This window comes from Varanus komodoensis, unplaced genomic scaffold (genome assembly GCF_004798865.1).
Source record: "Varanus komodoensis strain SLA01 unplaced genomic scaffold, ASM479886v1 scaffold36, whole genome shotgun sequence".
In the NCBI taxonomy this organism is placed as follows: Eukaryota; Metazoa; Chordata; class Lepidosauria; order Squamata; family Varanidae; genus Varanus; species Varanus komodoensis.
The window spans coordinates 1,161,962-1,187,762 of NW_025335873.1; the positions used below are offsets into that span (position 1 = coordinate 1,161,962).

Genomic DNA, 25,801 nt, shown 5'->3' on the forward strand with positions numbered 1-25,801 from the left:
AGCAGATTTGTTCAGATTTCCATAATTTGTTCAGCCTATCCAATCCAGCCTCTCCTTGCTAAATTTAGATTTAGTGGGTGCAAAATAGGCTCGGCTCGGCTCGGCTCGGCCTTTGCAGCATGGCATACACACAGTCCCTGTCATAACTCCCTGTGTTTGGACCTTCCACCCAGCATCTGATGAGGATGGGGCAGAGGGTGCTTCCTCAGGAGTAGGACTGCCAGTGCATTATTCAAGGCTCTGGCTCAAAGGATGAGTCCTTGGCGGACCCTGCACAGGCTTCGGTTGCCTTTAGCACTCTGCTAAGACAGCATCCTCCTGTGGCCCAAGCAGGAGGGGGTCCAGCCAAGGGGAGCTGCTCGGAGCTGTCCAAGGTCCTGGTTCTTCTTGCTGTGTCCTGGCTGGCTTCAGAAGCTCCCAACAGACCACACGACAGGACTGCCCCATCCTGTGTAGGGCATTCGCCAGCTGGTGCCTGGTTTCTCCAGACAGGTGTGCCAACAGTCTCGATTCCCTTTCCCCCGAGAATTGGCACGGCTGCTCGTTATGGCAGAGATGCAGAGTGGCTTCATCACCTGGCATTCTTGGGCAGTTGCCAAGACCCTGGGTGGCAAGGCCAGCGCTGATGCTTGCACAGGTCCTCCTCGTATTGCTTTCCCCAAACTTGCCCTCCAACTGGGCAGCTGCAGCGCACGGTCTCTTGAATTTCCCACTGCTCCTTTGCCCACATGCTGTCTGTGACCTCTCCAGGAAATCAAGGGGGTGGCCGGACGCCACGGCCCGAGTGGCTTGGAGCACGTGCCATGGCAGGCTGGCAACCCAGCCAGCAGCTGCTGACACAAGAGGGGGCCCTGCCCAGGCCTCCTCAAGCCTGGAGCCAGCTTTGCACAGGGTGCCACTTCCCCCTCAAGCAGTGGCTCTGGGAAGGGCTTCCAGCTGGCCGATCTCCTGCGAGATCCTAAGATCATCTCGGAGGCCAAGCGAGATGAGGCAGGGGGCTGTTGAAGAGCGGTCTTCTCCGTGGTGGCACCATGGCTGTGGAAGGCGTCTCCCCGTCAGGCTTGCCCGGCGCCTGCTCGGCAGTCCTTCGGGCGCCTTTGCCACCTGGCCAGGCTCTTTACCTCTCCGGTCTGCAAAATGCATGTTGGGCACATTGTTCTTTGTGCTGCCGGTGGCCATTATCTTGCGCCCTACTTGCGTTGTGCGCCGGAATGGTTTTATATTATGCCCGACCGCTTGTTATATTCTATGCTTTTCAGCTTCCTCTTTCGAACTGCCCAGAGAGCTTCGGCTAATGGGCAGAATGCAGATGGGATCCATAAATGAGAGTGCACACACAGGCACCCGTGTTCACACTCAGAGAGGCCTGTCACTCCAGCCGCCGGCCTTTGGCGCGAATCACAGTCCCTTAATTCCAAACCGTGTGGACAGCTTCTGCCCGTTCCGCGTACTTCCCCAGAAGAGCCGGAGGGGGCAAGAACACCCCTCTGCTGCTCCCCCCAGCCTCTTGTCCTGTCCTTGCCAGGCTCCTTCTCTCGCCACCTGCCTGTGTTCCTCTTTTTCTGCTCTTTCCTTCCCAAAAAGCACCGCCGTTGGTAGAGAAGGAAGGAGGCTGTTCTCTGATAGCAGCACCCAACACACAAGGAGACAAATGTGGCACCACAGGCACATCCTCGAAATGGAACGGAACTCAACTAACCCAGCCTGCTGCTTCACCATCTTCTTTCTCTCCGACTCCCACATTCCTCTCCAGAATATAACTTGGCTGGCGGAGAAGGAGAAGGAGGTGGTAAGCGCCCTGCGCTACTTCAAGACCATTGTGGACAAGATGGCGATTGACAACAAGGTGCTGGAGATGCTCCCGGGGTCCGCCAGCAAAGTGCTGGAGGCCATCCTGCCCCTGGTCCAGGTGGACCCGCGGATCCAACAGAGGTGCGTTGCGGCTTGTGGCCGGGCAGCGGGAGGGGTGGCCTTCATCAGGGAGGGAGCAATCTCAGGACCAGGCGTGGAACTTCCCCAGAGAACTGCAGCCAAGCCTGGGCTGGCATCTCCAGGTTGGTCTGCGGTTCTTCCCCTGGGGCTGCGTCTGGCCGTCAGTTCCTCTCGCTGCAGACAGAGGCCCTTCCCAGCTCAACGTGGGCTGACCAGGCAGGTGCTGTGCTCCGCCTTACACTGTGGGGCTTCCATTCTGCCCCCCCCGCCCCCGTTTTCTCCCCTCCACCCTGATGTGGTGCAGCTGGAGAATTTTAGTCCCAAAAATGAGAGCCTGTCTTCAGGCAGCCAAACTACTCTGTCAGTCATGAAGCACAAAACTCACCTTCTCATGTTCTGCATATGCCACAGTGAAAAAGAGCTTGTCAGTAACCGGAAATGCACTCCCCACAGTGTGGTTTTGCAGTGTAAACACTGTGAAATACACTGACCTGAATGCAGGAGAAGGGAACTTACCTCTGTGGCCCGGATGCTGGGACCCCGCGAGGCTGACTGCTCCCCAACACACCCGTTTTGTTAGGGTGCAGCCCTCTGCATTCTTCAGTGGGGAAAGCCTCCAATACTGCCCAGCATTTCCCAGAGAGCCATCCTGGGCCAGGAGCTGTAACGTTTCCCTATCTCAGCATGCCCAGAATTCAGTCTAGTGGAGAGGAAGCCTGCTATATGTGTGCAGGGCCATTTCAGGAACTCCGGAGAGTCTGGCCAGAGGTTCTGCACCCCTGGCACAGAGGCGCCTGTGCAAAGGTGGGTGTGGAAGGACACTTCTAGAAACTTCCTCCCCCTGTACTGCAGCTGCTGCCTTCTGGAGGCCTTCTTGCGCTCAGGGGTGGAGGGGCATCTCTAGAGGTCCAGAAAGCCTCATCTGCAATAGGGGCATTTGCATTGTGTGCTTGGACTGGGAAGCTTCCCAGAACGTGGTCGGGTATGTTCTGGGGTTCCTCAGCTCCTAATTTCCCTGTAAACACCCAGCTGTACAGCCCAAAACATGCCCCTTTGCTTAGCTTCTTGTGAACTCTGATGGGTGTCCAGTGTGTGGACTAAAAATAGATGCACGCAGAATCTGGTTATCCATTACGAGCCATCAAAGAAGCTGGGTGAGCGAAAGGTCTGAAAGCGGAGTTCATCTCGACTGCGTAAGAAATACACATTCAGAGGCATAACATCTGCTCAGGTCAGCAGGTGGGAGAGAGGTGAATCTGCATAAATTATATCCTGCCCGCTTCTCTTCATGGATTGTTGTTCCTGCAGTACCGCCATCTCGTCCTGCTATAGCCGCGTGTACCAGAGCCTGGGCAATTTGATTCGCTGGTCTGATCAGGTGATGCTGGAGGGCATCAACTCTGAAGACAAGGAGATGGTGAACACGGTGAAAGGCGTCATCAAGGCTGTGCTGGACGGCGTCAAGGTAGGGTGTGGGAGCTTCCGGAGCGACACGCGGGCTGCAAGGGTCTCCCTGATAGTTTTTGTGCCCCTCCCCTGGCCCGTCCAGGGGAAGAGTATGGTCCCTGGCAGTGAGGCAGACATGACCATGGAATTTGCCCAACCCTGCCTGAAAAGAGTGAGCTAAAATTGCTCCCCTCCAAAAACCATCGGTAAAAGTTAGGCAAATCGTCCGTTGGCTCACCTGGCTACAGGTTCTTAGGTTCTGCTGCTCAGAGCTTGCCACGCTGCAACACTCAACCTTCAGGGGAATCATCCTGACATGCCTTTCTCATCCCGGGCACAGCTCTGCCGCTTGGATTGCCCACGTGGCGATGGTGACGGGCCACGCAGTGCTCTGAGGGAAACGCTTCCCAGGACAACGCATTTGATGCTTGTGTGGTGACGCTTCATTTGTCCAGTTTTCGCAAGCTCTGTTGCACTGAGTGGTATTTTCTCTGCCTGGGGCTGTAATATCGTTTTGCCTTTTCGGCTGGCCTTACATGAAGGGCAAGAAACGTGCAGGACACGGACAGCCCTCTTCCTTGGACCTTGTTCAGCCCCATCCCTCTTCCCCATTATTGAACTTTTGGAAAGAGCAGGGGAAATAGCAGGATGCTGAATCGCACTCAGGACTACTTTTATGCTGTGAGTCCTACTCTAAAAAGTTCAGATGCACTCCTAAGTCATCATTACTGGCAGTAAGAACTGTAAGCTACAATTTGCTGGTATTTTTGGCTCCAGTCTTTTTGCCTTTGGCACCCCCTACCACTGGAATGTACTGCCAGCCACAACCCAGCATTTCTCCAAAATGGAATCCAGCCCTTGGGCTGGAAGAGATTCAGTAGTGCTGGCTTCACCACAGTATCCAGAACACGTTTGAACATGCAGTGGTAAGCCAGAAATCTAGGGAATCCTGGCTTACCGGGTGTATTCATTCCGACTTTATGAATCCTGGCTCCTTCCACCAGAAAGAGCAGCTAAATTACCCAGGAACAGTGGAACCAACCTGAAGAGTTTGTGGGCTCTTCCACACTGGAGGCCTTCTAGATGCTACTGGGTCACCATCTGAGAGGGGTGCTTTAACCTGGAGCCCGACAGTGAGCAGGGAGGGCTTGGGCCTGATGGCCTTCTGGCTCCTTCCAGCCCTACTCCTGTCTGATTCTATGAACTGAAAATTTACTGTGGCTTCTGAAGCAGGGCCCCTGGCTTGCTGTTCCCAGCACGCCAGAATTCCTGAACCAAGAAGAAACCTTGGTTTGTTCTTCTGAGTTTTAGACAATATGTTAAGCTTTCAGTTCCTGGATGGTTTAGCTGGTGGACAAAGCAAACGGGGAGTCAGCGGGCTGCATGTCGCAGCACGGAGTGCCTTCGCAGCAAGCCAGCGTTACCAGACATCTGCCTTGCTGTAGCGTCTGAATGTGGCCACCTTGAGCAAAGCAAGCTGCCCTTCAAGACGGCTTGCTTATTCCTGGGACTCTGCCTATGCCCCATGACCATGAATTTGCCAGAAGTCCAAAAGCGATGCAGTTCTTGCTATGGAGGTGCCTCTCTTGTTTTGGCCATTGCTGAGGTCGGGATCCTGAGGCAGAAGTAAAACCAGTTTCCCCGATTTTGTGGTTTCCGTGGTCATGCAGTTTTGCATTTTGGGGAACGAAGACAACAGAGAGAGCAGAAGGAAGGGAGTGGGTGCAGGCAGGGAAAGCACACTGAGGCTGTCTCTGTAACCTGCGGCACGTGCTTCATGGAAGGAAGGCAGCCTTCCCGCCCCCGGAGCTCTCCTGGGGCTGCAGCACCCAGCGTGCCTCAAAATCGCCAGTGTGCACTGGGGCTGATGGGAGTCAAAATCCAGACCACCTGGAGGACCACGTGGGGGAAGGCTGCAGGGGCAGCCTGGGAACCAACGAATCTGGGGGAAAGGCAGGCTTGCCGGAGGGATTTCGGGGCAGTGAGAGAGGCGTGCAAGAGGTAGGAGTGCCATGCAAGCGTTCCCAGCACGTGGTGTCGCTGGGGAGGAAGGGCGGACCAGCAGAAGCATTCAGACCTGAGTGGAAGGGTGAACATCGGTATTGGTGTCTCGAACTGGAAGAACTGAAATATCCGAAGGGAGCAGTGGGGCGCTGGATCTCTTTCTGTAGGTCGGGTCACTCCACAGTCCTTCAGACAGTGGTTTCTCTTCGTGCTGCGCTAAGGTTTTTTGCCAACATAGGGAAAACAAGCTCCTTCGGTCTGGGGCCCTGGTGTGACACAGAGCAGCCAGCCAGAATTCGGACAGCCAGCTCGTCGCCCCCAGAGCAGCCATCTGTTGGGGCTCTGTGCACGGTTTGTGTCCCACCCATGAAGACTGTCTGAAGCCGCTTTGCACAGAAACGGGCCATGGGAACTGCATCGCTCAGGCGTGTCTGCCCTGGTCGGTAGTGGCAATCCGGCAATCCAAGTGGGAGCTTTCTCTCACCCACCACCTTCCTGGGGGCTAAAAGACTGCAATCCCAGGGAGGGAGGGAGGGATGGACAGACGGAAGGAAGGGAGGGAGGGAGGGAGGGAGGGAGGGAGGAGAGAGGGGGAGTCTCAGAAATAACCTGTTCAGGCTTAGGGTGGTTTGAGATGCTGGGTCTCTGCTGGGTTTATGGGGCAACCATAAAACACAAACAAACAAAATAACCGCAGCCCATTCTAACAAGTTGGCATCATGGCAAGAACCAAGTCGCTCCTATCTTATTTCTCAAATACAAACATGAGTGGGATTAAAAATAGCAGCGCCGCTGTAACGGAGCTCATGCAGCTGAAGGGGTTATAACAGGAAAACACCGCAGAATGGAAGGAAACCCATGTCACCTTCAAAATGCCGGCGGTGTGGTCGGCACCTGATTGTGTAACGCAATGCTGCGGTGCTCACAGCAGCATTTGAAAGGAGATTTTCATTTCCTCCCAGCAGCCAAAGACTTCGCTTGTGCCCGTCCGTTCAGGCCATGTGGCAGCCGCCTGCCCTCGGCTCTTCTCTCCCACAACCCTTCGGCTCACATACCCAGTGACACTCCTTAAACGCCGTCCCCTCGCATCTTGTTAACTTCTGCTTTCCGGTTTTCGCTTCCCTCTCCTTCGCGTCTTGTGTTCACGTGCTGGTGTGTGTACACACACACACACACACTACAGATCTTTATCTAGGAGTCAGCATTTCTCCTTTTCACTTGGGACCTTGATAGATGACTCGGCGACAGGGCTTCTCGTGATACGGCCACCCTCTGGAGGCACTGTGGGGAGACCGCTGGCATTTTTATCGCTTCCTCTCAGATCGGGGCCCCAAGGTGCCTTTGCACAGCCTCTGCCGTCGTTTAGGCAACAGCCAAGTGAAACCCAGCATGTCCCTGGCCTTCACGTGTGCGGGCGGCACTGGGGGAAGTTTTAGAGGCGGATGAGGCGCTGGTGGGGTGGAAGGGCTAAGTGGGATGTGTGATGGCTGGGAAGGGGCTTCAGGGTATTTTGGAGCATCCTTCCCATCCTTCATGGGTAAATTGTGGGAAAGATTGCATGGTTTGTGTGCCTCAAAGAGTTCAGAGTTTCTTGGAGCACGATCTGATATGTGCCTCACACACCCCTTTTCCAGGGATGCCCCCAGTCTGGGGGTCTTCCCAGTTTCTCTTCATGGCAACCCCAAGAAGTGGCGCAGTCCGAAAGTGCACAATTGTGCCAAACAGCCTAATAACAGGGTAGGAATCTGTACCCCGGTGTAGCCAGTGCTAGTCCTGCTTAGGGCAGACGTACTGAGAGGAATGTGAATTAAGGCAGCCAGGACTAACTTAAATCCCATTTATCTCAACAAAGCCAAAACTCACAGGCTTTCAAACATGTTTTCAAAGTCCTCTATATATTTTGCAGAACCAAAACACCTTGGGCCACTTCAAGGAATAAACCTGTGTGATTTTTCCAGGACCTTGAGGCTTTGCCTCTCCGTTGCATTATTTTGGACATTCTCCAGTCTCGTTTCACCAAGAGAGGAGAGCTAACCGCAGTTCTTGAGAGAGCACATTTCATAGTTTGGGGGAAGCACAGAAGAGCGCCCCCCCCCCACCGAACCCAGCAAACGGGCCGCGGCTTCTCGTGGTGCCCATTCCTACAGATCTGAATCCCAGGCAGGATTGTAGTGAGATGGGCACTCGCTCAGGAGTCTGCGGGGTGGCCGCTGTGGCCGCGGGGTGCCTCCAGCGTGCAAGGGGGCTGGACTCAATCAATCCTGTCGATCTGATGTGCTCCCCTCCGCCCAAGGCGAGGGATCCCCGAAGCAGCTTTGGGAACCCCAAGAGTGAAGCAGGTGCGGGACGGCTCCCAGGGGAAGCGGCTGCTGCAGCAGACCTGGGCTGAGCTACTTGCTCTCTCTTGTGCTTGGTACTTAGGAGCTGGTCAAGCTCACCATCGAGAAGCAAGAGCACCCGTCCCCAACGAGCCCAGTGAAGCCCAGCCTGCCTGTGTGTACATCGGACAGGTGAGTGCCAGCAAGGGCCGTGCCATGTTGGGCGTGTGTGTTGTGGAGGGTGGTCTTCATGTGCACTGCTGGCTCCCTGGTTCCCACCTGGCTGGGCCCAGGCGGCCACCTCCTGACGGCAGGGCCAGCAGGGCAAGGAGAAAGCCTGGCTGCTCCGGGGCATGGCATCCTTTTGCCTCTGGTGGGGCCCGTCTTGCGTGCTGGCTGGGGGTTGTGGGCCCTGCGGCCGAGTCCACCTGGAGGGCACTGGGCAGTGAGAGGCCGGCACAAATGCCGGAGGTTTCTCGGTGGCCCAGTGGGAAGGGGCTCTCTTCCGGTTCCCATACATAGCACTGGTGAGTCTCATCCAGTTCTGGGCACAGACAGGTTGGAAGGGGGTCAGAGGAGGGCAGCAGGGTGATCCAGGGACTGGAAACAAAGCCCTGTGAGAAGGGTATCGGGAGAACTGGACATGTTTAGCCTCAGGAAGAGAAGACTAAGGAGAGCTACGGTAGCACTCTGCGCGTACTTGAAAGGCTGCCACACTGAGGAGGACCAGGATCTCTTCTCGAGTATCCCAGGGTGTAGGACACAGAATAATGGGCTCAGGTTACAGGAAGCCAAGTTCCAGCTGGATAGCAGGAAAAACTGCCTGCCTGTTAGAGCAGTACAACAGTGGAACCCGTGCCCTGGGCAGGTTGTGGCTCGTCCACACTAGAGGCATTCAGCTGGAGGCAACTGGACCGCCATCAGAGAGGGGTGGCTTGCCTTGGAGTCCTGCACTGAGGGGCCACTGGCTGCCTTGGCCTCTTCCAACTTGATCTTTCCATGATTCAGTCCTGTGCAGCTTTCAGAGCTGGGAGCTATAAGCCATTTTTCTTCCTAAACTTGCATAGGATTGAACCATTAGTTGTTTTTAAGTCAGGTTACAGCCCCGCCAAAGGGTTTTGAAGATTATCTCGGTCACTTAATATCTCAGTCTGAGTATCTAATAATTTAGCTGTTGTATCTTGTCCATGGGCCACTGGAGAACAACTCGGTGCATTTTGAGGAGTGGGAGGGACTGGGCCATACAAATGCGTCTGTGTTCCTTACTGTGCCTTGCACGCTCTCAGGACTTGGCGCCGGATTGCTGTGCAGTCTTAAATACGCACACAGCCTACACTCTGCTTTTTCACACTCCTCAGCCCATCAGAGCTTCCCTTGACAGATCGCGAGATGGAGATTCTCAGCAAGACGACAGGGATGGCTTCCACCACAGACGCTTCGGCCGATTCTGTGGATGAAGAGGTTGCCCCTCCCAAGCCCCCCCTTCCTTGCATCCGGGTGGCAGAAAACAGGTCAGTCGGGCATGGGGAAGCAAGCAGAGTTGCCACTCTTAGTCCCCTGCCCCTTCATTTAGGACAGAAGGAACACCAGGTGGCTTCCGGTGGTTTTCTGGGCTCGTACATCAAGGGGATCCTTCCCGCATTGGCTTCTCCACTGTGGGCCGCCCCCAACGCACCCTGCAAAGAGTGCATTTGAGAATGTGTGCTGGGTGGAAAACGGCAGGCGGTGGCGAAAGCAAGTAGAGATGAAGGGCCTGCTCGATTTCCTTGCTCTCTGAAGAAGGCATCGTCTTCTCCTGATGCCAGCCACACAAACGTTTCCGAATGGTGCCGAAGAAGGAAGAAAGGCCTGCTAAATCCCACGCTTCAAGCTTTAACCAAAAGGCAAAACAAAAACCAAAACAGAGCCCACCCATGCCTGCGGCAGCGTGTGGTAAAGCGCTGTGCACATTGCGTGGTTCACTACAAGCGTGTGGGGTGCTGTGACCATCAAAGCTTCAGGCTGCTACACGTTTCCTGTGTGATTTCCTCAGTTCTGTGAGCTGAGCTGCACTGCTTCCCCGGCAAGGAAACTATCTGCTTTGCACCGCTGCCATCCAGATGGTCCGGCTGCATCTGCCCCGTTAGAAATGAGCCCCCTCCCTCCTGAGCGGAGCGTGATGCGCGTCTTCCCCCCAGACGGCATGGCCTCTCCGCCTTTCCTCTGGGACAGCAACAGAGGCAGGAGCGTCGAGCCCCAGACCGAGGGCCTGCTCAGCACATCCAGGGGCCTGCCTGGCCTGGCCGCTGGGGTGTCCCACAGCGGTGCCCGCTCTCCTGCAGCCACTGCCCGCTGGGTTGTTTGCGCGGCGGTTTCCCCAGTCAGAACTGATTTGATTTTATGCCGCTCTTGCCTTCCTGCCCAGGGCAAGCCACTCCGAATGGGCAAGCGCACTTGGTTAGGGTTGGTCAAAGCAGTACTTGGCAATGCGGTCAAAGCACGGCGGCTGCAGGACAGAGACGGTGAGAGACAGCGGCCGGATCACCAGGCCCCCTGACGGGTTGAAAGCCTGTCGGCAAAGCGTCCTTGGCCTGCTGGCGGAAGCGCACCGGGGAGGATGCCAGCCGGGGCTGCTTTGGGAGGGAGGTCCACAGCTCGGGGGCTGCCAGCTGAAAGACCCTCTTTTGGGTCCCCACCAGATGTGATGGTCTCGGCAGGAGAGCCTCCCCGGAAGTCCGTGAGAATCAGTCGGGCTGATGTGGGAGCAGGTGCTCTCGGGGCCACTGGGTCCCAAGCCTTGGGAACGCCTGTGAGGCTGGCCCTCGGTGGCTGACCCCCCCGGGCCTTCCTCTCGGGCTCTGCCCTCTCCCGTGTTGCCGTCAGCCACTGGAAGCATCCGTGGAAAGGCGTTCAGCTTCAGCCTCGTAGGGATCCTGTACGCCTGGCTCAGGCACTCGCATGCAGGGTGCTCCAGACATTGCTCCCGAAGCATTACAGTTAGCGGCTGCATTAAAAATCAGCAGACCATCTGTTGTTGCCGCTTTCTCTTTTTTAATCCTGAGGAGTGGTGTCTTACTGACTCCTTCCGTCCTGGCTTCACCTTCAGTGAGGAAACGGTGGTTTCCTCCCAGCCAGGAGGCTCTGTGTGAAACCAGGGTCTGATCCTGGCTCGCTGCCCAAATTAGTAGTGCAGAGAATTCGCTGAGCTGGCCTGTCATGATCAACGCAAAGGAGCATAAATCCCAGCGAAGCACTCACAGCATCAGGGACCCCCGTTTTAGGGGAAGGCGCAGAATGCAAGGGGGCCCCAGCTTCTTTAGGAGAGGCATTTAAATACCCCTTTGACAGCAGTATTAACACACGTATGTCAACGCCTCTCAGAGTTTTATTCTTAAAGAGTTTATTTCCTAAGGGAAACTCAAGAAACAAGGCCGTTGCATGAGAGGATTGTAAAACCCCAAACTTTCCAAGATGGGTACGGAAGCTGATATTCCACCCTGCTTTCCTGGAGTTTGCTTGTTGGTGTTGGTGGAGAAGTTCTTGATTCATGTGGAAGGCGTCCCCCTGATGTTTTCCTTTCCCTCTCTTCCGTCAGCCCCCCTCCCGCGCTGCCACCCAAGAAGCGCCAGTCCGCACCGTCTCCCACCCGAGTAGCTGTCGTGGCGCCCATGAGCCGGACGACCAGCGGGTCCAGCTTACCGATCGGCATCAACAGACAGGTGAGCGCCTGGTCGCTCTGGAAGCAGGCAAGGTACCGGCCGGTTTAAGAGTCTAAAGGAAGAAGAGAAGTGGGTGGAGAATGCTGACAGTCAGAAGGTCAGGCGGAAAGTGGCCCATAAAAGGGAGCCGAAGTGGAACCGAACAGAAAAAGGGGAAGATTGAGGTCAATTCAGAGGCACCGTAATTTACTCTGGAAAAGCCGTCTGCGCCAGTGCTGCTTGCAGGAGCGGCCTCCGAGCCTAGCTTGACAGCAGGGTTTTAAAAGGAGAGCCTGACCTGTCACGGGTCAAGGCTCTCACTGGCTGCAGGACTGAATGGAGAGGGCCCTGAGCACAGGATGCATTTCCCTACTCGGAGCTGGAGCTCCGAGTGATCCGAGCGGCCTGAGGGTTGCGCCCTTGGCAGGCAAATGAATCTTTAAAATGCGAAGCAGGGATTCCAGAAGACCTTTCTAGACAAATCAAGGCCTTTTCCTCTCGTATGGCATGTGTCACACACGGATCTGTGTGTGCCCACGCAGAAGAATGTCCCCCCACACTTTCTGCTTGCCTTCTTCGATAGAAGTGCCCCGGGGCTTGCTTGCTTATCATTTCCCTAAATTTCCCTAAATTTGCAGCCCCCCCACTTGGCAGGAATGTGATGGGTGAGCTTATGGGGAGGGACGAGGGGACTGTGAAAACAGTGACTTGCCTCAAAACTGTTTCATTTCCGTCCACCAAAGTGCCAAAAGCCAGACCACCAGCTGTGAATGGGGCTGTGAAGAGAGTCCCCAGCACGGCTCCCCGGAGCCCCGTTTAACCCACCTCCCCTCTGCTCCTGCAGGACTTTGATGCAGACTGCTACGCTCAGCGGAGGCTGTCGGGGGGCAGCCAGTCCTACGGAGGGGAGTCCCCCCGCCTCTCCCCCTACAACAGCATGGGCAAGCTCAGCAAGTCGGACGAGCAGCTCTCATCGCTGGACTGCGACAGTGGGCAGTGCTCCCGGAACACAAGCTGTGAAACGCTAGGTGGAGTGTGGGGGGGCGGGGGGGCGGGCAGGGAGAAGGGGGTTCTGCGTGTGGTTAGATACACACAGGTCTCTGCCGTTACAAGGCTGGCCCCCTGCGAGGTGAGACCCACGCTGCCCCCCTCTCATAAACCCCATCAGGCTGACACGCAGAGCACAAAGACTTCATCCGGCGCTCATATAATGCCAGTTCCATTTGTTTCAGTGGGTCAGCTCTCAGTAGCACCAACATGAGATGCAACCCGATTTCTCTAGGATAGCTTGTCGTGTCAGAGAGTGCCCTGGGTCAATATCCCAGGGGCCTTTGGATGACTCGGGCAACCCCTCACACCTAGTATGGGTAGAAACATACCAGCTGCTTCTCTGAGGTCAAGAAATCAACCTTGCGGAGCGGAGCGGGGGAATGGGGTGTTCCGGGGGGAGGAGGCCAGAAAGGCTGGGAAACTCTTCATCCTGAGTTGCCTCCAGCGGCTTCATTCTCCTCCCCGGAGTGCCGCCACTTGAGGGGTCGCAAAGGGTGTCTGTCAAAAAGGCAGGCGATCGGGTGGGGAGGAGAGACTCGCCTTGGTCACGCCCCCTGCCGGCTGGCCTCAGCGCAGCAGGATGTGAGACTCGCCACGGCCTCCGAGTTCGGGGTCTCTGGAGCAGCGGGGGCACAGCCCGAGGGGTCGCTGCCTCGGTCGAACTTCTGCAGGCGCAACCCTCAAAAGCAGGCAAGCCTCCCGTCCCGTCCTGTCCCGTCCCCCGCAGGATGTAGAGCCTGCTCTTCAGTATCGTGGGATGTCCGAGTTGTGCGGCTGGTGCAGCCAAGGCCCCTTCCGTGGAGAGCTCCCCACAGTTTGCCCCCGGGCTTTGGCGCTCTTCGGCCTCGGTGCCGGTGCCCTTTCCTCTGGCTGGTCCGACTCACGCCCTCCCCCCTCCTCCCCCCTCAGATCACTACGATCCCGATTATGAGTTCCTGCAGCAGGACCTCTCGAACACCGACCAGATTCCCCAGCCAGTGTCCGGGGCCCTCAGCCCGCTGCCCGAGTCCCTGGGGGAGTCCGGCTCCCCGTTCCACGGACGCGCTTTCCAGCTGCCGGAGCACAGCAGCCCCTCGGCGGCGGTCCAGGCGGCCGAGATCCCGCCGGCTCTGCCAGAGAAGAAGAGGCGGGGGGCCGCTGCCCCTCCATTCGACATCTCTGGCTGCCGGGTCTTGTTCGAGAGGCACCCCTCACAGTACGACAACATCTCGGAGGAGGACTTGCACAACCCGGCCTTGATCCCGCCTGTGCCCTTCACGCCTTTTGCCGCCGTGCTGCCCTTCCAGCCGGGGAACGCTCCTGCCCCCGTCGGATTCCTGTCGGACTTTGCTGCTCCAGAGCCAACGGGCGACTCGGAGAAGCCGCCGCCGCTGCCAGAGAAGAAGAACAAACACAGTGAGCACAGCTTTGGTTCTGAGGGGGCGGGGGGGGGGCGTAGTGTGGCTGCCGCTGGCACCCCTTTAACTCGGGAAGCATCCCCCATAATTTGGTGGCAGAGCACCCGCTCAGAAACCGGAGGGCCCCGCCAGCCTTCAGCTAAAAGAAGAAAACTGGCGGGTACAAAGGAAAGGTTTTCTGCCAGAAAAACTGGCAAACTGTTGCTGGTTGGAGGAGAGCACCAGAGGGACCAGGGTGTGGACTGGGACCACTGAGGGGCCAGTAACCAACCAGTAAGAGCTCTGGTGCAGGGGCCCGTGTCCACAGCTGTTTGCCGCACTGGCGGAGTGCCTGGTGTTGTACACGACAGACTAGCGCCTCCGTCTGACAGTCCGTGGGTGAGAGAATTTTGCTGGGATGTGTGTCTGCGTTTCTTCCTTGTGTGTTTTTCCTGGACTGGCCCCCTGTGCGCGCCGAAGGACCCAGGCCAAGGGACAGGGTGCTGTTTGGCCCATACCAGGCATGGTAAATCTTAGACCTGGGCCCCAAAATACGCCCCCCCCCCCGGGGGGTCTCAGTTGGTGGCGCACATTTTCCCCAGTTCCATACCGTTTTCCGCAACAGCCGGTCATTCGGCAGTTTCCCACCTTCTGCGCAGTCTCCCCCCCCCACCCCTCCCTGGCCGTTGCAGAAGTGACGTGCCTCTCCCGAGGCTTGTCACTGGCAGTAGGAGTGTGGCACTGAGGTGGGCTGGTCTTGTGCCCTCCCTTGCCTCCAGCCCCACCCACTGTGAGGGCTTCTCTGCAGCAGAATCCCATCCGTGGACTGAGAGAGGCTCCGCACCCTCTGTGAAGCAGAAGTGCAAAACCTGGGCCCCCGGGGAGCAGTTCCGGCCCTCTGAGGACTCCAGAGAGGGATCCCAGCAGAGCCGAGGTGGGCCGAAGGCAGATCAACATCTGTTTTGAACTCCCTCTCCCAGAAGCCCCTGCCCGCACGGCTGATGGTCAGGAATGCTGGGACCTGAAGCCCAAAACATCTGGAGGTCGACTTTCTGCCCACCCCGGCTGTCAAGTGCTTGGTGCTATCTCAGAACTACAAGTCCCAGAATTCCCAGGGAGAAGCCACTCATCCAACACGGCTGTGCCCCTCTGCGGAAGGGGCGAAGTGGCGCAGGGTCTGCTTGGCAGGAACGGGAAGGCCGAGGGAGCATGGCTCCCTGCCAGCCGGATGCCCTGATGCCGGTCGGGCCGGGCAGGTGTGGGGAGGGTTGCCGGCTGCCTCCGCGTGCGTGACCCCCGGCATGCCCTCCATGTTGCAGTGATGGCCTACATGCAGTTCGTCGAGGACTACTCGGAGCCGCAGCCCTCCATGTTCTACCAGACGCCGCAGAACGAGCACATCTACCAGCAGAAGAACAAGTACCTGATGGAGGTGTATGGATTCAACGACTCCTTCAGCGGCGCAGACTCTGGCCAGGACCTGGCCCCGCCGCCTGCTCTCCCGCCAAAGCAGAGGCAGCTGGTGAGTCGGTCTTCCTCACCCTGACCCCGAACCTCACGCACCTCTCTGCTCTTCTCCCCCAGCGGAAGGAAGGGGACGGGTGCCGTCCTCGCTCTCGTTTCCTGCTATCGCGTGTTTCCACTGCATGTTATTTATTTTTGTCAGGGGTCTCCAGCCTCTTTCAGCCCTGGGGCTGCATCCCGGTGGCGGGCTGGGCCAAGGGGCAAGACAGCGCAAGGGCCCCAGATGATGTGCGGATGCATATATTGTGTTGTAAGCCGCCCCGAGGCTTCGGCAAGGGGCGGCATAGAAATGTAATAATAATAATAATAATAATAATAATAATAATAATAATAATAATAATAGTAGTAGTAGTAGTAGTAGTAGTAGTAATAATAATAATAATAATAATAATAATAATAATAATAATAATAATAATGTGTGTGTGTGTGTGTTAAGGTTTTTACTGCTAGTAACTCAATCTTAGGAGAAGAATTCAGCCTGTTAGAATGGGGCAAATCTCGCAAAAGCCAGGAAGACAGCCAGGGATGAGCCAAGGGAAGGGGGCGTGGCCGTTTTTGGACCCCTGGAGGGCTGGGTTTGGCCTGTGGGCCTAATGTATTTTTTTTCATTCTTGACTTATTTCATTTCTACCCTGCTCAATAGCCAAGGCTTTCTAGGTAGTTTGCAGTTCCCGAAACCTTAAAATGCCATGCAAGCCACAGGCCAAAGGTTTTAGCTTAACGGGGCCCTGAATCCAAACGCAGAGAATTATGGGCATCCCATCAAGGACAGAAGTTGCTTGCAAGGAGCTTGCCCCTGCACCTCCCCCCACCCAAAAAAGCCATCCTTAGACGCAGCCTCAGTCCTTCCCCCTGTGCTCCCGGCAGCAGCTGCCCAGCACCAGCTCCGGGGTCGATCTTCCGTCCTCGGAGCTGTGGCTGGCTTGGAAGGCAAAGGCAGGGAAAGGGCTCCAGGGGAGGGTGTCCACACTGACCTTAGAAAACTCCGGTTTGGAGGCCGGCACTGGAATTCCAGGCCTCTAAGCATTTGCTGTACAGCATTTAAAGGGCAGAAACGCCCCCAAGTGGAGCACGTATCAAAGATAACTCAGGGATCCAGTTTTAAGCAAGAGACTTCCAGAACCAGGCAGACACGGAAGTTCTTACTGTGAAGTTGGGCCAGACCGATTCTTCTCAGCACAGTCGGGTTTGCCAGGGATTTTCATTTTGCGATTCTGAGGTGCTTCCGAGCACTTCTCTGCATTTGTTCCATGTAACCTTTGTGCCTCTCTGTGATGTCTCTGGTGCATATCCCCCTTTTTGGGGAGGGGGGGCTCCTGCGGAACAACCCCCCTTCAGGGCGGGCGTCCTGTTCCATGTTGCGGCAGGCTCTTCGCCTGCACGTGCAGCCAGCAAGTGGCAGGGCGGGGGATGTTCTGGCCACCAGTGGCTGTCACGGTTTGCCCTGCGCCCGTGAGCCAAGGGGGTTGCCCACTTAGTGAAAAGGAGGAGACGAAACAGAATACAGTGTCTGGCACGCTCCCCATTCAGCCTCTCTGCCTGATGTGGGATTCCGGCTCCCCTGACTCTCCAGAGGAGGCTGAAGGGGCTGCCGTGGGACAGGCCAGGGCAGCAAATGCCACTCCTGCCGGTGCAGTTGACCTGGGATCAGTCCGGACCCAACCCCGGTCCTGCCAACGGGCAAGGAGATCAGGTGGGACGCAACAACCCTGCACCCTCAGCTGCGTGCTCTGAGCTGCCGCTGGCCTGGCTTGCGTTGTCTTTTTCTTCCCCTTTCTTCCTTCGGCTCCTCTCTCTGCCTCTCCCTCTCCCTCTCTCTCTCTCTCTTCTTCCCACAGGCCTCTTTTGCCACCTCTTCCTTGTCTTCTGTCTCCTACTGTGCCCAGCCACCTAAAGTGCCCTTCGCCCCCGAGGACGTCGGCACTGCTCAGGGCCTCACTATGTCCATCTCTAATTCCTTTCTCCACCAGCACAGCTCCTTCCCTATGCACTCGGTGAGTCATTAACGCAGGGGGGCTTTTTCTCCTCTTGCTTCCTCCATGGGGGGCCGGGGGTGACCTCCTGTCCTGGGAGCTAAGTAGCACACCTGGCGGCCTCATCGGGACGGGGTGGCCGAGCGGCAGAGCTCTTGGACCGACCCCAGCAAGTGGCTTGAGACGTCCAGAAGGCAAACGCTTTCCAGAGAAATGAGGGAGAACTCCATCTTCCTTTCTGAAGGCAGGGATAGCAGGAAAGAAAACAGGAATTGGAGCCATTTTAGTTTGGTCCTTTGCTTTAATGACATTTATGAATCACGTGCACAAGAAGAAATTCTGAAGCAAAACACACGAGGCCAGTGATGGCGAACCTTTTAGAGGCCGAGTGCCCAAACTGCAACCCAAAACCCACTCATTTATCGCAAAGTGCCAACACTGCAATAAAACCTGAATACTGAGGTTTTAGTTTAGAAAAAACAACTCACAGCCAGTCCAAGCAATCCTTGGCAGCGCACCGACCAGCCATACGAAAGCTCGGACGGGTCATGGCTAATGAGTCGCGGCTCATGATGTCATTGCCTGGCGCCGCTACTCCTTTCTGAGCATGCGCATGGCCCCTACGTGCGCTGTTATCCGATGCTCGGCTGCTGGGGCGGTGCTGGGGCGACTCGGCTGACGTGCCGGCAGAGAGGGCTCTGCGTGCGTTGCCCGCTGCGGCACCCGTGCCAGAGGTTCGCCACCCCTGCACTAGGCAATCTTGATGGAACACTGCGTATTGCTGCCATATGTGGAAGACAGGATGGTCTTCCTGGGACCGCGTGTGGAAAAGGCGTGTCCCCTGGAAGTGAGAAAAGCCCCTGAGAGTTGGTCCCTGCCCAGTGGGCAGTTCAGAGGCTGGGTACTGCGCTGCTCAAGCCGGGCTTCCTGGCCGGTGGCTCGCTCCCGCAGGGCTCAGCGATGGAGCAGGCCACCGTGGGGTGGGCCGTCTCACAGCCGTCCCGCAGTCCTGCCTCTCCCCAGGGGAGCCAAACCAGAGGAGAGGGAGAGGAGGTGAAAGGGAGCCATCCTTGCACGGCACAAGAATCTGAGGCTGCGAATTCACACCTTGCCCTTAAACAGGGTGAAGCCCGTTCCCAGAGAATAGGATGCTCCGTGTTTCTAGGCAAGGCTGTGACCTCCAGCAATGGAAGCACCACGGTTCCACACACGGGCTGCTGGGAACATGCGCAGAACGGTGCTGCTGCCCTCGGCTTGTTCTTGTGGGCCTCCCAAGCGGAGCGGAGCCATCCCTTGGTCTCCCTCCCGAGCCCCGTCTGCAAGTTTCCCTTGCGTTCACACCCAGCTGGCGCAGCGTGTCCTGTTCCAGTGGCCGAGGGCAGGCGGATAAACCTGTTAAAGCATTAAAGGATGCAGCCCTCCTGCCCTCAGGCTGACTGAGGAAGCTGCCCTTGTCTGCACCCAATAATCAATGATCATCAATAATCCCCTTAAAAGGATGCATCCTCCTAGATAAATCTCTTCTCCAGCAGCTCAAAAGGCTCTTAAATCAACACGAGGGAAGGTAAATGAAATTAAATGGCTGGGCCCTTTAGTGCTCCTGAGAGACTGATCCTAAAGGCTTTACGCTCCTGTAGTTCTTCGCCCTGTTGGCTTGCCCGGTGCTCCCACGGGCTTAACCGGGCCTACACACAGCCCTGGCTTCTGATGAGCACATCTGTTGGGTTGAAAAAGGAGAGAATTTGCAGCTCCTTGGCCTTCAAGGGAGTTTATCCCACCTGCATGCCACCTGGAATGTGTTTTACCTTGGAGCAGCTAACCCACCACCCTCCAAAGGTGTCAAGGTACTGTGAGCTGGGCCCTTGTAGTCCAAGGGCATCAGCCTTGGTTTACTGCAGCATGAACGGATTCCAGGGCGGTTACGCCTGGAGAGGTGGCTTGTTGGCTGTAAGCAGCAGCCTTGGTGTTGCTTTGCGGGTTTAGTTCTGTTCTGTGGCTCAGTTCCTCCTCCTCCCCCCACTCCAACCCAGCACCTCTTTTGTGTGCTCTGGGGTTTGAATTCCACTTTCTCCCTGCAGTGACCTCTCTCGGAGGCGTACTGCTGTTCTGACTCCCGAAGGCTCCCCATGGGACCCCTTCTCTAAAGATTGTTTAGAGCGCTGTTCTCGAGTGCTGCTTGCACACTGAGGCAGAGTTGCTCTGTGCGTGTCTGTGTGTTCTTTTTGCAAAAACTGGGAAACCGGTTGCAGCGGGGAAGAGAGGCAGGGCTTGTGGGGTGCAGAAGCTCCCCTCGGTAGGGAGCTGCACCCTCTGGCTTGTTCCAGGCATTGCTTAAGTGTTGTTTTCCTAGGTTCGCATCTACAGAGAATTTATTAGCGTCTTCGGTGCCAGTGAGGCAGTGTATCCACTCTGAGCTTAACTTTAAGGAGGTGTCCGTGGTGCTGAACCTGTTTGCACATGCAGTTCAGCACCACGGACAACTCATTAAAAGCCCGGCTAAAACTCCCGGGGGATGCGCTGCTCAGCTGGCACAGAGACCCCAAGCCAGCCACTTGGATTTATCGGTTTGTTTTGAAAGGTCTCCTGCAACATGTTTCAGACCAGGTGCCCTCTGCTTCGCGCTTGTCCGGCAGGGGCTGCTTCAGCTCTGCTCTGCCAGGGTGGCGGGGCCTTGCATAGGCCAAGGGGCAAAGAGAGGCATCGTGGGTGGCCGACAGCAGCTGCTTGCTGGCATTTGCAGACCAGAGTGCCACAGCTGAGAGAACAGCCTGCTTCCCAGAGTGCTTATGGCTGAGCTGAGCCTTGGTACAGAAACATCTGTGGTGCAGCTCATTTCTCTCCTGAGTCATAGAAGAGCAGAGCTGGAAGGGGCCATGATGGCCATCGGTCCAGCCCCTGCTGTTGCAGGACACCATGTGACACCAGCCCACTCAGAGGGCTGTCCAGTGTCTCCAGTGTGGGAGAGCCCACCGCCTCTCCGGGCAGCCGGTTTCACTGCCGTATTGCTCTGACCGTGAGGAAGCTTTTCCTGATGTGCAGCCTGAATCTGGGTTGTTGCAGCTTGAATTGATTATTCCATGCCCTGCACTCTGGCATTAGCAGGAAGAGCTCTTGACCTTCCTCTTTGTGACAGCCTTTGGGGTACTTGCAGAGGGATCTCCTGCCCCCCCTCAGACTTCTTCAGGCTAAACATGCCCAGTTCTCCCAGTCTCTCCTCACAGGGCAGTGTTCCCAAGCCCTGGACCACTTTTGTTGCCCTCCTCTGGACCCTTTCTAATTTTTCTGCCTCTTTCCTAAATCTTGGTGCCCAGAGCTGGACACAGGACACAGATGAGGTCTGACTAGTGAGGAATATAGAGGAACGACTACTTCTCTTGCCTATTTTAGCCAGCACAAGAGGCACACGTCCTGTCTGGCTTTCTGACTGCTTCCAGCCGATCGGGGGTATTGTGACCGACACCACCTCTCTGGTGATGCCGGCAGCACATGTGGAGACTTGGGCCAGAGAAGGAAGAGGAGCCATTGGATCAGTGTAGAGGGCGCAAGAGGCGGGAGAGGCTCGCCTCTTTGTTCTGGGACAGCCCTGCACTTCTGGTCCCGCAGCGCCAGGATGCTTCTCCCGCAGGAGCCAGCGCCTGGTTTCGCAGCCATCCAGGAAGCCCCGCATGGCAATGAGCAACCGTGCAGCCGTCATGCGCAATGCTCAGCGATCCATATAAATGCTGCCATGAGGAGACGTGGCAGGAAGCCATCTCCAGCAGCCTGGCCCTGGAATTAAGAGATCTTCCCGTTAAGCTCCGTTGGCTGCCTCGAGTGCCACTTTTCTTGGCCTGACGGCAGCATGCAAATCAGATAAACTCGTTCCTGATGCTAAAAGCGTGTTTGCACATTCTGCCTTTACACTGAGGCCGAACAAAGCCCCTTCCCACAAAGCAGGCCCCTCCTCTTAACGGGCGTCAAGGGACATTTGCCTCTCGATAGACATGCGAGTGGCATCGGTTCATTTTCTTCGGCATTCCAAGGATTTTGCTGTTTTTGAAGGAATGACTTTGGGAGCTGACAGAGAAGGAAAGAGGAGCTCCCACCCTTCCTTCTTCCTCCGTTAGGACTAGAAACAAGCTTTTAAAAAAGGAAACTCGCCCCCCATCCCACCCCCCAGCCACTGGAAAAGTGCATCTGTGTGGATAAACAGAGATGTTTCTGCCAGAACTTTGAAACAAGGTCTTATTTCCAGGAGATATGATATGAATGTTAAAAGAGCCATTTCCTGTGGTGAGCAAAGTGAGAGGCAGAGTCGAACCTTGAGTGTGTTATTTATTTAACTGTTAGATCTGTAAAGCCCTTTTAAAAACTTGGCTCTTCAACTGGAAACAGAAAGCAAAACAATTCCTGCCAGTGGCCTTACCTTCTGGAACCCAAAGCATAAAAGGAAACAGGCGAAGGAGGGAGAGGAGAAATGGGCTGAAGGTGATCCAGAGATGAGTGGGGTCTTTCATTGGGCCCGTGGCCAAATAGGATCCAACCGTCCAGCACTTCGGCCATGAAACCAGCTGTGCGCATCCGCCCCACTGGTTGGAGGGAGGCCAGCCGTCCCCGCTCGCTCTCCATGTGGATGCATTTTTGGGGAAGAGCAGCTGTCCTTCCCTCACCCTTCCCTCCATCCCCAGTACTAGTGGTGCCCCCTGCCAGTGGGAGGGCTTTGTCTCAAGCCGCACATCGGCCTCCTGACTGCGGCCTCATTTCTGCAGGCCAATTTCCTTTTCTTTCAGAGCGTCTAATCCTCGGGGCCCCCTTTCCGGCTTTCCCAGTGGGGAAGCACTTGCTTGATGGACGGGGAGCTGATATGCGAAAGGTTGGATGGTTGAGCCGGGGGGTTGCGGGGTTAGAAGCCGTGTCAGCTGCTGCGTCTGACCCTGCTGGAGTTGGGGAGGAGCCAGGCGCCGGCCGGCTTCTAGGCAGAAAGCCTCCGCCGTGACACTTAGCTGGGAAGCAGCTCTGGGGAACGGACCATCCCTTTCCACAACTCCGGGTTCTCCCAAGTGAAATGGTGCTTCAGATGCAGGGGCCTTCTCTGTGAGGTTTTCTCGGCCTCTGTCGTCTTGCTCACTTGCGGACGAACAGGAACAAAGGCCGGATGGGTTTACTGTCAGGGAGAGAACTTGCATAGACACGTACATTGCGAAACGCTCGCTCCGTGCTTGGCCCTGGTCCCTGCTTGCCTGCATAGCTAAGATTCCCTCTGCGACTTCCAGAGATGTGGAGCTGCTGTGGGGAGGGGCCCCTGATGGGGTAGTCCAAAACTCTAGGATCGCTGTTTCCGGTGCTAAGGCCAACGGGGACGAGTTTGGCACTGTGGAACCACGCCAGTCTCCGTGTTAGGAACGTTCAAGTTAAGTCCTCTGTACTTATGAATGAACGGCCAGAAGGCGTATTAATTTAATATTTCCACTCAAAGACAAATGGTTCATAGTAATAAACACAGAGGTCTTTGGTCTTTCACGACCTACTGCGTAAAATCGCCATCGCCACAGAGTGAGAGCAAGCGGAAGGGGGGAGAGGGAGGGCTGCTGAAGCAAGCCGTCTTGCGCTGTCCACCCAAAAATCTCCCTGGCATTTCCTTGGTGCAAAGAAAAGCCCTGCTGGATCAGTCCAAGATGTGAGGGAGAGGGAGGCCAGGATGTCTGTGCTCAACAGTATTAACTGCTAAGGTTAATATTTGCAGTTTTCCCAGTTTCTCAGGCATCCTGTACCCCTAACCCCTGTGATTCTGGAGGGCCAACTGAATATGGAAGAGTTTCTTAAGTGTTTTATATGTGTAGGAAGATAAAAAATGTACATATACTAAGAGAGACATTTGGCTTACTCATGCTAAATTCAAACTGTACATATGTGATCTGACTTACATAGAAATTCGACTTAAAGATGTTCTCAGGGACAGAACTCATTTGTAACCCAGAAACTGCCTGTACTCAGTTCTCCTTTGAAAATCACACCTCTCTGAATTTTGCAGCAAAATTCTTAAGTTTTCCAGTCTAGAAATGCATACAGACCTGTGTAAGCCAAGGGGAATTTAAAAATGCAGCGTTAGAATAATTGCTTGCCAAAAATGTTGACAGTGGGGGAAAAGGCATACACAAACGTATGTGTTGCGAGAAATGAACCAAAGATTAATGTTCAGGCCAACTTTGTTTCAGTACCATTGCAATACAGAACTATGTCCATTTTGCGAATTAACCCCATTTATACAATTGCTGAAATTATCTCTCTTTTGAATAATTTATTTTGGTTCTGCTAGTTGTAAGGATGGCATAAAGACCTGTACAGTGAAGTTCCTATCCACAACCCCAAATAATGTTACCCAGCCCTGTCCCCTTTGCCTTTGGAGATTTCATCCAGTCTTACCCTCATATTTTCAAGCTTCTTTTGACTGGGACATAAGGACTAGAAACCTAGTCTATCAATCAGTGAGTCGGTCACACAGAATTGAACTTCCACCCAGCCTTGAACCAGTTCTTGATACGTTTCTGCATGTGGTGCTGTTCTCTGGTGAAAACTCAGTTGTTGTGTTGTTTTTACTCATTTTAAGCATTGCTGGCCTGAACAGTTTTTAAAAAACGTGTTTCATTTCATTCATTCATTCATTGCAAAGTTGCTGATTCCATTAGCTTTTCCATTTGCCTTTCTTTGTATCTTAATAGCAGATGGGGGGGTTCCTAAACTGGCACTTGGCACCATCTGTGGGGGTGGCACTTGGTGCCATGGGCGAGAATGAGTCCCTGGCCCCTGCTGCTCACACGCTAAGCCTTGACGCAGCAAGAACAGGTCTCGGAAGAGAACACTGCCTTCTGCCACCTCTTCCTTGCAAGGAGCAGCTTGGGAGAGTAACTCCCTCAAGCAGATTTCTCAGGTGATGCGATTCTGAATGTACCTGTACAATCCTGCAGCCCCCAAAAGCATGCACTTCTCTGGAAGGATGCAATGTGGGGGGGGGCAAAATCGTGAGAGGGTGACTGTTACCCCAGTGCAGTTTGGCCTAAGATGTTCACCCTGCACCTCTCAGAAAAGGTGGCTTTGGGGCAAGGGTCAGAAGCGTGGAGGGTGCATCCAGCAGGAGCTTGGAAGGAGCTCTGGGCATCGCAAGATGCAGGACAATAATTTTTCTGCCCTAACTCATGAACCTTGGAATTCGGTATAGCAAGACCAGCACAGGCTGGACTGAGGACCTTTTGTGGAAGTTGGCTTGAAAATAAGCAGGGGAATGTGGAATTAGCACTCGGCACCCTTGGCATCAGCGCTCAGCTTTGTGCTCGGCCTGCCTGCGATGCGCTCGGCCTTGGGGAGAGTCCGTTCAGCTGGGAAGCCCCGCTGGGCCCTGGCCAGGGACAGGCCTTGCAGACCTGCTCTTGTTCTGCAGCCCTGCTTAAATTCTCCAAGTAGAGGCGCTGAGCACCTGTCCCCCTTTTACATTCTCCGTCCTTCATGTGTAATTTCTGCTGCTTCGTGAACTCACAGAGGGGGATGAAGAGCGACATGTGGTAGTGGACACCCCACCCCCATGAGCAGTTCTCACTTGGGCAGTTTCTCCAGGCTTGCCCACATACACTTGCCTGGATCTTTGCAAGGGCTAGAACCTTACTTTCCCAGTGAAGATTTAATCCCGAGTTTGCCATTGTGGTGGGACTAGTTACCCTTTCGGGACGGCAGTGGGGGTGAGGAATGTGTCCTGCGGGCCGGGGCCGGGCGGACGCATGCCGGGGCTTTCGAAGAGAAGGGAGCGGCTGTCGTAGAGAAACGTGTGCTTGTGTCTTTCCGTTCCACATCCAGGCATTTCTGCGCGGTGGGGCCCACGGCAGCTCTTTCCGCCCACAGGAGCTGTTCACCCCTAGAGAAAAGGCACATGTAGGGCAGGCTGGAGGGCACCGCATGGAGGGAGCCCCGCGCAACCACGCGGTTGGCGCAACCGGGGGGGGGACCCTGCCCACTGGGGGACCGTGTGCTGCCACGAGCTGCTTCTGATCTAATTTCTCTCTGTTTTCTCTGTCTCTCTCTCTCTCTCCTCCCCCCACCCCAACGCCCCCCTCCCCTGTCGGCCCGGTTCATTATTTGTCTGCTCTCGTCCTCCCCACCTGCAGTACAAATCGGTGTTCAGGTCTTACTCCCAAGACTTTGTGCCTCGAAACCAAGTCTCCACACCCCCCTTCCTCTCATCTGCCTCTGCCGGCTCCTCCCCACCTCTGCCTTTCCTGCCCGTGCACCAGTCTCCAAGCGCTGACCCCGGGGCCGGGCCAGCCGCGGCCGGCCAGCCTCCTCGCATTGTGGACGGGGCCTCTCCTGCTCCTCCCGCTCCTCCTCCTCCTCCTCTTCCTCCTCCTCAGGAGAGCAGCTTTAACGGGACTGCTTCTGTCTGCCTTCCTTCTGAAATCTCTTTCACTGATTCTCTCCAGGCATCTTCGGTGAGAACTCTTGACGTGTGCCAGGCTGCCGGGGGGGGGGGGGGGGCC

At 55.7% G+C, this 25,801-nt stretch overlaps 1 protein-coding gene across 2 annotated transcripts in view; it reads left to right on the forward strand.

Moving 5' to 3' along the window:
* RAPGEF1 (Rap guanine nucleotide exchange factor 1) overlaps nucleotides 1-25,801 on the forward strand; it is a 74,173-nt gene that overhangs the window by 27,649 nt on the left and 20,723 nt on the right. The window contains exons 3-11 of one of the 2 annotated variants that reach the window (XM_044439904.1): nucleotides 1,754-1,932; nucleotides 3,241-3,397; nucleotides 7,804-7,892; nucleotides 9,059-9,211; nucleotides 11,275-11,398; nucleotides 12,222-12,405; nucleotides 13,337-13,822; nucleotides 15,123-15,325; nucleotides 17,166-17,321. In XM_044439904.1, the coding sequence (XP_044295839.1) occupies nucleotides 1,754-1,932; nucleotides 3,241-3,397; nucleotides 7,804-7,892; nucleotides 9,059-9,211; nucleotides 11,275-11,398; nucleotides 12,222-12,405; nucleotides 13,337-13,822; nucleotides 15,123-15,325; nucleotides 17,166-17,321 (1,731 nt within the window). Of the gene's footprint in view, nucleotides 1-1,753; nucleotides 1,933-3,240; nucleotides 3,398-7,803; nucleotides 7,893-9,058; nucleotides 9,212-11,274; nucleotides 11,399-12,221; nucleotides 12,406-13,336; nucleotides 13,823-15,122; nucleotides 15,326-17,165; nucleotides 17,322-25,432; nucleotides 25,754-25,801 lie in introns of both variants that reach the window. The other variant, XM_044439902.1, reaches the window with a different exon arrangement.